At 36.2% G+C, this 12985-nt stretch overlaps 4 protein-coding genes across 5 annotated transcripts; 2 read left to right on the plus strand and 2 right to left on the minus strand.

Moving 5' to 3' along the window:
* The first annotated feature begins 465 nt into the window (after positions 1-465).
* Positions 466-5892, plus strand: LOC311301016 (rho guanine nucleotide exchange factor 19). The gene is made up of 12 exons (XM_084425824.1): positions 466-810; positions 1001-1156; positions 1279-1355; positions 1462-1712; positions 1828-1988; positions 3846-3998; positions 4104-4233; positions 4315-4389; positions 4769-4861; positions 4943-5094; positions 5178-5339; positions 5684-5892. The coding sequence occupies exons 1-12, from the start codon at positions 668-670 to the stop codon at positions 5724-5726; spliced, it is 1596 nt and encodes a 531-aa protein (XP_084281950.1). The 5' UTR covers positions 466-667; the 3' UTR covers positions 5727-5892.
* tomm6 (translocase of outer mitochondrial membrane 6 homolog (yeast)) lies at positions 5885-6504 on the minus strand (the record flags this gene model as incomplete). Its single annotated transcript, XM_084425828.1, has 3 exons — positions 5885-6046; positions 6148-6283; positions 6410-6504. The coding sequence occupies 2 exons, from the start codon at positions 6502-6504 to the stop codon at positions 6187-6189; spliced, it is 192 nt and encodes a 63-aa protein (XP_084281954.1). The 3' UTR covers positions 5885-6046; positions 6148-6186.
* A 105-nt stretch (positions 6505-6609) lies between these two features.
* On the plus strand, positions 6610-8279 carry uqcc2 (ubiquinol-cytochrome c reductase complex assembly factor 2). Its single transcript, XM_084425827.1, has 4 exons — positions 6610-6910; positions 7160-7234; positions 7493-7562; positions 8109-8279. The coding sequence occupies exons 1-4, from the start codon at positions 6773-6775 to the stop codon at positions 8213-8215; spliced, it is 390 nt and encodes a 129-aa protein (XP_084281953.1). The 5' UTR covers positions 6610-6772; the 3' UTR covers positions 8216-8279.
* An 824-nt stretch (positions 8280-9103) lies between these two features.
* On the minus strand, positions 9104-11515 carry tspo (translocator protein). Of its 2 annotated transcripts, none has more exons than XM_084425825.1 (4): positions 11280-11515; positions 10074-10247; positions 9798-9936; positions 9104-9623 (listed from the first exon to the last, which is right to left on the minus strand). In XM_084425825.1, exons 2-4 carry the CDS (start codon positions 10244-10246, stop codon positions 9447-9449), a joined length of 489 nt encoding a protein of 162 aa, XP_084281951.1. In that variant the 5' UTR covers position 10247; positions 11280-11515; the 3' UTR covers positions 9104-9446. The 2 variants fall into 2 exon arrangements, with proteins under 2 accessions (XP_084281951.1, XP_084281952.1); XM_084425826.1 differs by having other exon boundaries at positions 10074-10260; positions 11280-11449.
* Between the last annotated feature and the right edge of the window lie 1470 nt (positions 11516-12985).

The following is a 12985-nucleotide window of genomic DNA, read 5'->3' on the forward strand; positions in this document are numbered from 1 at the left end:
ACGTGCTTTTTAGTATGATTTAAGTGTAATAATTATTTGACAGCAATCATGTCGAAAGTGTAAATGAAAAATACGGATTAAGCATAATACTAGCATAAACTGTCACTGGTTCATCTTTTATAATAATAGGGTGATTCTCACAATGAAGTGTTTTGGTTAAATTTGACCTTAAAATCATAATATATACTTTAAAACCATATATTATAGAATAAATATTCATTTGACTTCATTCAGAAAATAAAGCATATTTTTAGGAACATTAAGTTTTGATTTATTTGCACATCTTACACATTCACTGTCATGTTCTTATTACTGTAATGAGATGATAATGAAAATCTTGATCCCACTATTTCATAAGATGACATGACAACGAGACACGGCATTACATTTTCTTTATTGTTTCTTTAGGTTCAGCCAATAATAAAGTAGGCTAATCTTATTCGCCAAAGCAACGCCTAATCAAACGCAGCAAAATTGTTTGTGGGAAATTGGACAGGTGAGGACGCTCTTCTGAGTCAATTAGACCCAGACAGATCTTAATCCAGTGGTTTGGAAAGTACTCCAGCGTATTAGTATCTGCGTGTAAAAGAGGTGTTTTAATGCGATAATTCAAAGTTTAAATTCAAATTTAATACTACGCATAAAACCGCGAGAAACATTACCTTAAATGGCTCATGTCATGGAGAATGAGACAATCTGGGCCGACAGAGATGATGTAACAGAAGCACTAGATGCTCGTCCCGGTCTGGATGAACAACACAGCCCTAAAACAAACGTGGAGGACTGTGAAGCGCCTGTAGGGCTTTACTAGTATGTAATTTAATTCGTTTGTTTCTCTGTTGTTCTGACATGACCTAATATCATAACTATTCCTATCCTAACCTATTGTTTTATTTCTTATTAGCCGCCTACCTCGCAATATTCTTTTTTAAAAGCTTCAGGTGGTGCCAGGATGGTGTTTCATTTTGACCTCTTTTTCATTTTGACCTCTTTTCCTTAGTGCATCTAAAGGGTTGGCTGAAGCTCTTAGATCTGTTGCAACCTCACAGTTATTGAACTTAATGGGATTTTCTCTGCCCATTTCATCCCTTTTCTCTTCGAAGAGCTCCAGTCTGGAATCATCTGACATGAACTGTGAGGAGAATGAGGTGAACAGGTAACATTTATGATGCACAAAACAATAATTCAGGCATCCAGTATTAACAAAATGTATGTCTGTACATCAGCTTTTGCACAGAAACAAAGCAATTAAGCATTTAAGCATTCTTCTCGTTTCAGGGCAGATGCAACTGAAGTCAATGCACAACAAGAGGAAACGTATGTTGCCAAGTTTGAATCCGAGTACATCAACAGTTGTAAGTTTACTGATGAATCTTGCAAAATCTGTCAACCAGATGCTGTAGCTGGGTCACATTTATTTACCAAAAATTGCTTTCATATGTTCCAATTTTGTTTTCCTAGCTGTCCCTTTATATCAGGAGTATTGGATGAGGTCTGTGAAGAAGGATTTACACAGATCACAGCACACGGGACTTTCAGAATTGGTGGCATTGGTGCGTCTTCATGGTCTGAAAACTCCTCCTCCTGTAAGCCCAACCTCCGTGTTGAGTCCACCAGGACTACACGCTAAGCCATACGCTCTATGGCAGGAGTTACCGCAAGTTGAGCGTATGCTGAAGTCCCTCAGTGCGCAGGAGATCCAGCTTCAGGAGGTGTATATTGCAGGATACCTACAAGACTGCAGCATGCTTGCAAAATGTGACCTTGGTCTGATGTTTACTGTAAAGTTACACTACTCATCCTTCTGTTTTTGTGATTTCGGGCTAGGCCATGTTTGAGCTGATTGTGTCAGAGGCCTCGTATCAGAAGAGTCTGGTGGTGGCACTGAATGTGTATCAGTGCTCAGCAGAACTCAAACAGATCCTCTCCCGTGTGCAGCATCATGTTCTGTTCTCCAACCTAAAGGACGTCTGCAGAGTCAGTGAACGGTAAGGATACATGCTTGGATATACCATTTACATTTAGTCATTTAGCAGACGCTTTTGTCCAAAGCGACTTACAAATTATGACTAAATTAAGCGAGTCATCGTGAAGAGGCAAAAAACAACGCAAAAAGTGCTCAAAATACGAAGTTCAGGCATTGTTCAGAGTAGCATAAGCCCGATAAGCGAGGATTTAAACGAAACTCTTTTTTTTTCTTTTTTTTTTTTTTATGAGGTTAAGTGCTCACGGAAGAGATGGGTTTTCAGCTGTCTTTTGAGTGTTGCCAGGGATTCTGCATTCCGGATAAGGGTGGGGAGAGCATTCCACCTGCATGGAACTGTGAATGAGAATGTTCTGGAAAGTGATTTTGTGGCTTTCTGTGATGGAACCACGATATGTCGCTCGTTGACCGATCGTAGGCTTCTTGTAGGGATGTAGACTCGTTGGAGTGAGTGAAAGTAGGAGGGAGCTGAGCCTGTGATAGATCTGTAAGCAAGCGTCAATGCCTTGAACTTGATGCGAGCAGCGAGTGGTAGCCAGTGCAGAGAGATGAACAGAGGAGTGACGTGGGCCCTCTTGGGCTCGTTGAAGACAAGACGAGCTGCAGCATTCTGAATCATTTGTAGAGGTTTAGTTGCACATGATGGAAGTCCAGCTAGAAGAGCATTGCAGTAGTCAAGCCTAGAGATGACCAGGGCCTGGATGAGAAGTTGTGTTGCATGCTCAGTTAGGAAAGGCCTGATCTTCCTGATGTTGTGCAGTGCAAACCTGCATGATCGAGCTGTCTTTGAAATGTGATCTGTGAAGGTCAGCTGGTCATCAAATGTTACTCCAAGATTTCTGACCGACCTTGATGGGGTGATTGATGATGAATCTAGCTGGATAGTGAAGTCGTGTTGTAGAGATGGATTGGCAGGGAGGACGAGAAGCTCAGTCTTTGCCAGGTTGAGCTGCAGGTGATGTTCCTTCATCCATGTGTGTGTATATATATATATATATATATATATATATATATATATATATATATATATATATATATATATATATATATATATTCGACATGGATGAAGGAACATCATATATTTATATAAATGTATATAAAATATTTTCACCTATTATCCATATATACAATACAATACAATTATGTATATGAAAGATGCATTATGTTGCTTTCACTTGATCTCACTGATTGCCAAATATAAATTTCTATATATCTAATGATCTAAAAAAAATAAGTACTATTACAAATATTATTATTTATTTAATAGTATATTAATACTAACGATTTACATACACTACCATTAATTAATACTTTTATTATTTAGTATTTTAAATTAATACTTTTATTCAGCAAGGCTATATTAAATTGGTTTAAAGTGACAGTAAAGATATTTTATAATGTTACAAAATATTTCTATTTCAACTAAATTCTGTTCTTTTGAAATTTCTATTCATTGAACAATCCTAAAATGAAAGAATGTAAAGAGAAATTTTTCAACATTGATAATAATAAGAAATGTTACTTGAGTTTCTGAAGGATCATTGACACTAAAGACTTTTGTCATGGCTGCTGAAAATTCAACTTTACAATCACAGGAATATGTGATAAATAAATACATTTTAATATAGGATATATTTAAATATAATAAATATAGTTTTACATTTTAATATTTCACAATATTGTTTTTGCTGTATTTCTAATATAATGGCTGCTGAAAAAATCTGATTTGCCATCACAGGGTGAAGGGTAAATTACATTTAAAATATTTAAAAGGGGGAAAGATTTTGATCAAATGCAGCCTTGGTGTGTGTGTGTGTGTATAAAAACATAATGTAATATTACTTAATTTGGGTTTATTTAGGGTTCTGCAGGACCTGGAGTCCCATCTCAGGCAGGATGTGGTGATGTCACGGGTTGGTGATATTGTTTTGAATCACCAGCAAGACTTCCAACAAGTCTATGTGCCGTATATCACCAACATGATGTACCAGGAGGCCCTCATCACTCAGCTGCTGTTTGTTCCATTTTTATGTTTATTCCATATTGAACACATCATTCAATTTAATATTATTGCATTGGCATGGCAGCGTTCTAATTACCATTTTACACTTCCCACCAGGCAGGGCAACAAGAAATTTCCATTGATCCTGAAGAAACTAGAGAAAGATCCACAATGCCAGAGACAGACGCTCAAATCTTTCTTGATTCTTCCTTTTCAGAGGATCACACGGCTGACACTCTTACTTGAGGTTAGGGAGATGTGTAGACTCTTCAGAGAAAATACTGTCAGCATCTTTTTGTGAACATGAATTGTTTGTGTTTTGGTTTAGAACATCCTCAAGCGAACTAAAGGTGTTTATCTTAATGTCTCTAATTTGATGGAAGCCATTGAAGCTGTACGTAAGGTAGGCTGTCATGCTTTGCTTTCAAAATCATAAATGCCCCTGATATCTTTATATATAAATGATCTTATATCTTGTCTTAGATATGAATTGATACATATTGATCAGTATTAGATACTGTATGGAAGCATCTATCTGCCATGACATCATTTTTTAAATTTTAATCTCTACTTTTTCTCAAAATTCTGAGAAAAAAGCTCTTTCTTGCAATTTCGAGGGGGGAAAAAGTCAGTTGCGATTTTTATAATGCAATTGTGAGAAAGTCACAATTACCTTTTTCTTTTTTTATTCCGTGGCAGAAACAAGCTTTCATAATTAGATGCTATACATCTGTTACTTTATAAATTAATACATTTGTAATTCCGTAAATCTGATTGTATAGATAGTGGAGGAGTGTGACACAAATGTCGAACAAATGAAGAGGACAGAGCTGCTTGTTTGTTTGGACAAGTTAGTGGATTTTGGAAATGTCAAGGTATAAAATCTTAATGTACAGGTAATTCTTATTTTTCTGCTGTCGTATTTTTAAACCCGTTTTCTTTCTGTTCTCAATCAGTCCATTCCATTAATCACCAGAGGGCGTCATTTGATTCAAGAGGGAACTTTGAAGCAACTAATTGTTGGTGGCGATAACAAAGTCTCTGTAGTCTCTCGCAAAGATGTATACATTCATCTCTTCAATGATCTTTTGCTCCTCTCTGTTAGAAGGTATGATCTGGTGAAATGTTTTTGTAAGTTTGTTATATGTTTAAGTTTTGATATCCAATGTTGTTATTTTACACTCCACTCAGTGGACACAGGTTTGTTGTGCAGGACCATGCACTATTTCCTGATAATGTGCGTGTAGAGGAAATCAAAACAATTTTGGGACTACCCGCTGAGTCCCTCCTGCTCCATCTGCCCAAGAACCACAATAGGTCTTCCACCGCCCTCATATTGGCTGCACGCACACGGTAACTTTCACTACACGATATATAATCCATTGCCAAGACTACAAGTATGAGGGTTGGACAATGAAACTGAAACACCTGGTTTCGTCTCCCATTATGTTGTGTGGATTGCAATATTTTTTTGTACAGTTGTGCCAATTCACACTCTTGATCTTACTGATAGAATGTAAAATCAGTGAAGATATAGACGTGAAACTTCCAACACACTATATTGGCCAGTGTTTCATTGTCCAACCCTTGTTTTTATTATCTTGAGCACTGTTTATTTTGAGTGAACATTTTGGTTTGAAAAATCTCAATTCTTGTATAAGGTAATATCTAAAATGGTAATACTTATGTCTCCTCAGGTCAGAAAAAGAGACCTGGATCAAAGTTTTATCTTCAAAATAAGGGATTGCAAGTATGGAAATGCTACGTAAAAGGGTATCAAAATATGCATTGTAAAGTGCTTAATTAAAATATAAATTATAATGGATTTTTTAATTTTCTAGAATATTGTTGCAATATTATGTGCATTTTATGTATTCATGAATAAACTGCCGTTGGCAAATGTTTCAACGTGAGCTTTATTTCAACAAAACACAAAGTACACAAGAAATCTACAATTGTAATCATCCAATTGCTGGGATTTATTCCCTTAAGTGTCGAGTAGGGCTTGTTCAACAAGACCCACTGTAGAAAACGTCTCTGTTCTTCCATTTCAGCACCTCCTATTTTGAGAAGAGAAAATAAAGGAGTTAAGTCTCGGATATGTTTTTGAAGGGTAGGGGTGAACAATGCTTTCAAGGTTGTTTGTTTTTTGCCGTTTCACCTGTAAATCCTTTTTGTCGTTGTTGATCGGGAGCTAACGTTACGTGATTGGCTGAGGAGACATTAGGTCGAAATCTGAGAGGTTTCTTGCGACCCAAACACCCGCTGCAAATAATCCCAGGTTTACAAGGAGATTCCTGTAACAAAGAAACAAAGGAGATCACCACAGATGCTGGCAGGACATTTTAAAGAATACATTTGAACGTCACTTCGAGTTGTACGCAGCAGTACTGTGTGTCAGATCATTTACAACAGTAACAAACCTTCTAAAGTCATTTCTGTCCGCTGCAAACCGGCAAGCTGTGCTTATCCAGCCCATGACGCCACCCGATTGCCCATCGGCTTTCTTTCCGCTCATTTTATTTGGTACTAACGTTAAATTATTCTTTAAGTATTAGCCGAGCAAGCAGAGGGTCTTTGAAATTACCTTGAGATTTCTACGGCAAACCACGAGGTTAACAAAATGGCACTACGGATCCTCAACTGGGACAACCCGTATTTAGAGACGGGCAATTTGCTCTATAAGGGATCAATTTTGAAACGCCGTATCATTTGACCCTCCACGGCTTACAGTTTTCAGCACAGTGCAGTTGTGAAACACCACCTACAATTCCTGTACGTAAAACATGTCTGCCACCAGATACCGTCGATTTTTAAAGCTTTGCGAGGAATGGCCAAAGGACGAATCAAAGAAAGGGCGAGATTTAGGAACATTTTTACGCCAAAGAGTCGCTAGTGCTTTCCGAGAAGGCGAAAATACACAGGTAGGGGATTCACTAAGTGAATTACTGCACGATTTACCCTTGTTGCAGACCTTGCCAGTTGCAAGACAAGTCAAATGTCATATCTTTCATATTATGCGCAGAGGTTCTTTCTGCGACATGTAACGTTACTTTAAGGTTTTTTTCTTTTAAAGATTCTTACTAAAAATACTCGTAAGCAACAATACAAATATCTTATGCAACATTGCCTATAGGCAATATATGTTACATATATGTTGTGTCTTAATTTAGATTTCAGACCCAGAGAAATGTGATCAGCTGTATGAAAGTCTGGCTCGTATCAACAGTAATGTGTACAAAGAAAAGGTGAGTAAAATTTCTTAAAAGATTTTCTAGATCTAAGTTTATTTTTATATCATCAGATTTACTTAAACTGGACTGTCGTCTTCAGAAATGTTGTATTTTTTTGTATCTTTACAATCTCGCATATTCTGTGGAGACTGGAATATTTATTGTCAAAACATCATTCCTCGCATTTTTGTAGAACGTCTTTCATTTAGTTGATTTGATTGACACAAACCTTAGTTTGACAACATCATAATATTTTTGTCCGTTTGTTTTCAGTTTCCACGAGCAAAAGATACAAGTTTTACAGGTGTGACAGTGGAAGAGTGCCGAATACTATTGGCAACAGGTGAGGATTTAAACTTTATCCTGTGATGTCAAAGCTGCATCATTACTCCAGTCTTCAGTGTCACATGATCCTTCAGAACACTGCTTCAAAACAGTGCTTCTTAATATGTTTGTGGAAACAGTGATGCAATATTTTTTCAGGATTCTATAGAAAGTCAATGTAAAAGTCTTTACTGTCACTTTTGATGAATTCAATGTGTCCATATAGAATGTTTTAATTTCTTTAAAAAAAAAAAAAATCTTACTGACCCCAAACTTTTGAGTAGTGTATATAAAAAAGTACTAGTCTGTATTGACATTCAGTGTCATGTAGCATGTCATAATCTAGTGAGAAGAGAAACCAATGGAGTATATCATTTTTTTAATTGGGGAGGAAACATTTTGTTGTTGTTGCATTTGTTTTGTGAATTTTCACTATAAGAGCAGTTTGTTTAGATCACCTTTACATTTCATGTCAAAATAATGGTTCATTAGCTGTCATTTTTATGCGTACTAGGATTTAAAAGGTGATTTTGTATTACTAGCTAGTTTATTTTGTCTTTTGCAGGAAACATGCAGCAAGCAGATGAGGTAAAGAAGGGATTGTGGAAGACACTAACGGAGCGCTTCTCCTCTAAACCTGAAGATGGACCCCCTGAAAAAACTGAAAAATAATCATCATACTGTACAGATCTTATTCCTCTTTGCACTTTTTCAAATAAAACAATTAAGGAGTGTATTTAAATCTTCACTTCTAACAACTGTAGCACTTCATGTTGGTGGTTGAACATTAACTTCCAAGAAGTAAACGGACGGATGGTTTAATTCGGAGGGCTTTATTAAAGTTAGAGAATTGTGATCATTCAGGAAAAACAATATTCAGTTTCATGAATTATTACTTGCATAGTATTTCTCTTGAATCCATAAGGAAAATAAATATTTTTTGTATTTACCGTGAAACAGCCCAGTATGTTTTGGATAAAAAGCCATGCTGAGTTATGTAGATTCTTTAAATTTGCCTTAAGACTATGTATTTTTTTCTAGATGGTTGAATCATCTGTTTTGCATATATAGTTGTGGGGGGTTAAGGTAGGTTCACTCAAAAAAATCTTTATTCAAATTACAAAAAAAAAGAAAACAAATCAGACTTTTGTCTTCATTACTTCTCTTAACATAATTTGTGGTTATATATTTATTCCTTAAAGCCTAAAGTAAAACAGTTATGTCTTTAACAATCCAGCATAATTTATTGTGAATTTGTAAATTGTGAACAAATTTTGTGCAATTTGTAATTTAGGATTAGGATGAAATGACAGCAGTTTAGTTTACTAATAGAAAGTTGCATAGATAAGTGAAGTAACAAAGCAGAATGCACACTGGTGAATTTTCTGGCAGATATTGATAAAATGGCCTACGCCATGGGAAAATATGTTCATGAAAGATAGATGATAAAAACCTACCCTGCCTGACCACCACCCTTGCACAGCCGCAAAGGTTTGTGACCAGACCTTGGTGTTTCAAATAAAATCTATGTTGTAAATGAATTTCCTTTCAAGAAACAGAGCCGTTAAAAAGCTTTTTATTTATAAAAGTAGGCAAGAAGACAAACATTTTATTTTATTATAATTAAACATTTTAAGTTGGAATAACCTATAAACTGATCTGTGTAAAATGCTGAACTTAAGTGAAAAAATTATGGACGCATTAGAACATTCTCATTTTATAGCCTTTCCTGCTCTTATAATTAAGACATGGTAAATTTTCTGATATTATAAACTTGTAAGTAAAGTAAAAAAAAAAAAAAACTTCATTATTAAGTAGTAACTTCAAATGGCCAACAAGCAAAATAAAGTAGTTTTCTAGTCAATTGTGTTAGTTAGAGAGGTGTTAGTTTTTATTGGCCTCTTTAGTCGTCTTTTTTGGGATCTGGATTGTCTCTCCAAATGCAGTAGTTGAGGCAGGTAGCTAGGCAGAGCCAGGCCATGTATGGTACCATGAGCAGTGTTGCAGTGCGGCTGATGGGATACCAAGACACCATTGTGGCTGCCACTGTGCCACTCAGCAGCACTATCTCAATCATCGCCTATATATAAAAAGAGCAACAGAAGAACTGTACTATAGAGATTCAGTCAAGCATGTCTTCACAAAAATCTGATACTATCTCATAGCTATATGCAGAGAAACTGGTCCTGGTTTCCCTTCAAAGTAGTTTAACTGAACAATATGATTCTTGAACCACCTCAGAGTAATGTCTCACCAGTTTAATTTTGTGTGCTCCGAAGAAGATGGGAGTCCAGGCCCAATTAAGTGCCAGCTGCAACCCATAGAGCCCCAGTGGCACCACTGCATCCTGGCTGAAGCCTCCAAGCTCTTTCCACACAAGGTATGAACCGTAGCTTTAAAAAATAAATAAAACGTATTCACACCATCTGAAGGTTTCTTTAGTTACTTATTAACTTTTAAACTTAACTTCCTTCAAAGCTTTTAAATGCATAACTGACAGATACAGTTAGTGGCCACTGTTTGAACTAACCCCATGCCAGTGTAGAGAGTGGTCCACACCACTGGAAAGGCAGCATTAGGTGGCCTCCATGAGGGTTTATTGAGCGTGGTGTACCAGGTCTTCACCTCCTTCCGTGTGATGAGACCTCCAAAAATCCCACCAACGTGTGGCAGGGCAGTCAAACTCAGCAAAGGAATCCACATCCTTTCAATGCAAACTGGCAAATTAAGATATCTAGGCAATTTCCTATGTACATACACATTGTTTTAGTGTAATTGCTCTGCACCTCCTTGTCTGTATAACAAATCTGATAGCTTATCTCCACAGCATGCGAGTCAAGGAGGCCAACATTAGCTTAGGGCTCATTAGTAGTAAAATAAGGACATCAGCCTTCAAAAAATGCAATCATACAACATTAGCTTAATAATAATAATAATAGTAATTCATATACAGACCTATAAAAATAAGTAAAATAAGTGAAACATTCAAATATAATACTATTTTGCTATAGCTATAGGGTAAACATGTAAACACACACACACACAAATTGGTTACACTTTATTTTACAGTATGTGCACTTAGGCTACAGTGTAGGCTATTGACCTAAGAAAGTACTGGGTAATATAAGGTAACTACATGGGTTAAGTTTCGATTTAAGGGTAAGCTCAGGGTTAGTACCTAGTTTTATCCAGTTATTACAATTACTCAAATAAATACATAGTGTGTACACGAGGAAAAGAACTGTAAAGTGCTACCAAATAACTGAATACAAATAATAAACAGATTTAAAACGTAAATATGAACCGAGTTCTAAATAAATGTCTGTTTGGCGAAAGTTGTCACATTTTGTTCTTAATAAAATAGGCGATTTTTTTTTTTTGTTTGTTTAAAAAGCTAATTTGAACGAACTTCCAACAATGGAATAATAGAATCAAACATAAAGAGAGATTTGGTTCATGCCAGTTCAGTTTTCGCGTCCTGCGAAGGGAGCGACCCACGCACGTAGCCTATGACTACTAAAACTGTGTCGAATATTACATATAGACAGTATTCTTCCTTTCGTGCAAACAGCGTGTGACTTTGTCGCAAAATGTTAGTCACGCGCTCAACAGAACATTATTTAACGCGCGCTACATATGGTGTCATTTTGTTTACAAATTGAAACGCCATTATTAGAGTAGTTGCGTGTTGTAGGCTACTCATGGTTGTACTAAATAACAGCGCTGTTGTTTTTACCTGACAGGTCGAAGAAGAGCTGCTCGGTGTTGTGTGAGGACGAGAGAAGTCTCGATGGCCTTCTATGACCGGAATGATCTTGAAATCATGATATAACTTTGTGTAACAGACAGTGGGCGTGCAAGAAGGACTATGCTGCTGTTCTTGTGTCGAAACAATGCTACTTAAACGTTGGCCACTAGAGAGAGTCATGTAAATATCTGCCGCTCCCTCGTGTTGTGAAACGATCCCTCAGCAGAGCGCGAGCGCGAATGGTGTGTTCAAGAAGATCAACGCTGCGCTGCGCTGGATCATGTCTTTTTTTTTTATCACTGTAGATACCACTGAAAATTAGCTTTTGATGTGTCATATATCAAGTAGTCTGAAAGAGGTACCAAATCGAAGACGACAACAGAAACCCGTCAATGACATTGAAATAAATAAGATAGTTTAGAGTGTAGACGTAATATCTGTTGTGTAATTGTTTGTACTGTGTATAGATTGAATGAATAATGTGCACGCAAAAATATTATGCAAATCAACACAAAGATCGGAACAGTTTTATTCCCATATGGGTAAGAAGAGCACCAAGGAAACGTGCACTATGCAGAATAGGCTAGGCTACAGAAGATGACTCCCTCTCTAGGCTACTTCTGTTGAACAGACTGCTTCTTGAAAAAAATAGTTATTTGCTTTTTAAACCTTCCAAATGTTTTACCCGTAGAGATTTAACATGCACACTGCCACTGAGTGATTTTATGTTTATATCACATTGTAATTTATTCAAAACATTATTTTGATATACTGTGTATCACAATTCTGTAGTAAATCAAAACTGACATTTGCTACAAGTTCATTATTTTAGCACATTTATATGAACTCCCGTAGCTGTTTATTAATTTCCTTGTGGTCATGGCTTTATTAACAAGTGTGCCGTGTCTTTATTTTGTGAAAGCAGTTTCAATCCATTAAAATTCAGTTAGATGGATGTTTGCAATCAAGACCAATCTCAGAAAACATGAGGTTTAGCATGGGTTTAATCTCATGATTGATGACGACATTTTATTTTGTCACCGTAACACCGTTGGGACGTTTGCCATTAGGCTATATTTAAAACAATATCTTAGTAAAAACCAGTAGAACTTATATTAAATAATAATATTATTATTATTGACAAAAACTATATATAATTTGAAAGCTTATATAGGCTACAAACTAGTTGTCATATTTGGTGAATGGTTTTCTAAACTGATTACAGAGGAGCAGTAATTTATTAACTTGCAACAAGAATATTTCATAGGCGTGTTCAAACTTTTTTTTTTTTTAATAGGGATGAAAATGAAAAATTATGAAAGATTAGTAAATTTTTTCATAAACTTCATTTGGTTTTCATGCCAAGAGTTCAAAATATATCATCCATTCATTTTTTTGAGGAAAAAAACGTCTGAAAATGTTTTAAATATAAAGAAAAAATTATTCTTCATTTGTGATGCAGCGGCGAGCTATAAATATAGCCTATACGTGTTCTTTCCGCGTGTGTTTGTTAGAGATTGAATTCTAATCAAATACTGCCAAACTGCCCAGGGCCATACCAGTTCTGAATAGGATGTCTACTTCATAAATTGTATGAATATTATGGAACTATATGGTTCAGAAGATCACTCAAACCATGGACCATTATTATGGTCAGTAATGAAGCTTGGACGCCATCTAGGGAAAAGTTTGGC

Source organism: Rutilus rutilus, assembly GCF_951802725.1.
Source record: "Rutilus rutilus genome assembly, chromosome: 12".
Lineage (NCBI taxonomy): Eukaryota > Metazoa > Chordata > Actinopteri > Cypriniformes > Leuciscidae > Rutilus > Rutilus rutilus.

Coding starts and splice junctions, on each gene's coding strand:
- tspo (XM_084425825.1), bottom strand. CDS start 10,246: ATGTGGATTCCTTTGCTGAGTTTGACTGCCCTGCCACACGTTGGTGGG. Junction 9,937..10,073: donor ACTCTCTACACTGGCATGGG/GTTAGTTCAAAC, acceptor TATTTTTTAAAG/CTACGGTTCATACCTTGTGT. Junction 9,624..9,797: donor GAGCACACAAAATTAAACTG/GTGAGACATTAC, acceptor TTTTATATATAG/GCGATGATTGAGATAGTGCT.
- uqcc2 (XM_084425827.1), top strand. CDS start 6,773: ATGTCTGCCACCAGATACCGTCGATTTTTAAAGCTTTGCGAGGAATGG. Junction 7,235..7,492: donor GTAATGTGTACAAAGAAAAG/GTGAGTAAAATT, acceptor GTTTGTTTTCAG/TTTCCACGAGCAAAAGATAC. Junction 7,563..8,108: donor CCGAATACTATTGGCAACAG/GTGAGGATTTAA, acceptor TGTCTTTTGCAG/GAAACATGCAGCAAGCAGAT.
- LOC311301016 (XM_084425824.1), top strand. CDS start 668: ATGGCTCATGTCATGGAGAATGAGACAATCTGGGCCGACAGAGATGAT. Junction 1,157..1,278: donor GAGGAGAATGAGGTGAACAG/GTAACATTTATG, acceptor TTCTCGTTTCAG/GGCAGATGCAACTGAAGTCA. Junction 3,999..4,103: donor GCCCTCATCACTCAGCTGCT/GTTTGTTCCATT, acceptor ACTTCCCACCAG/GCAGGGCAACAAGAAATTTC.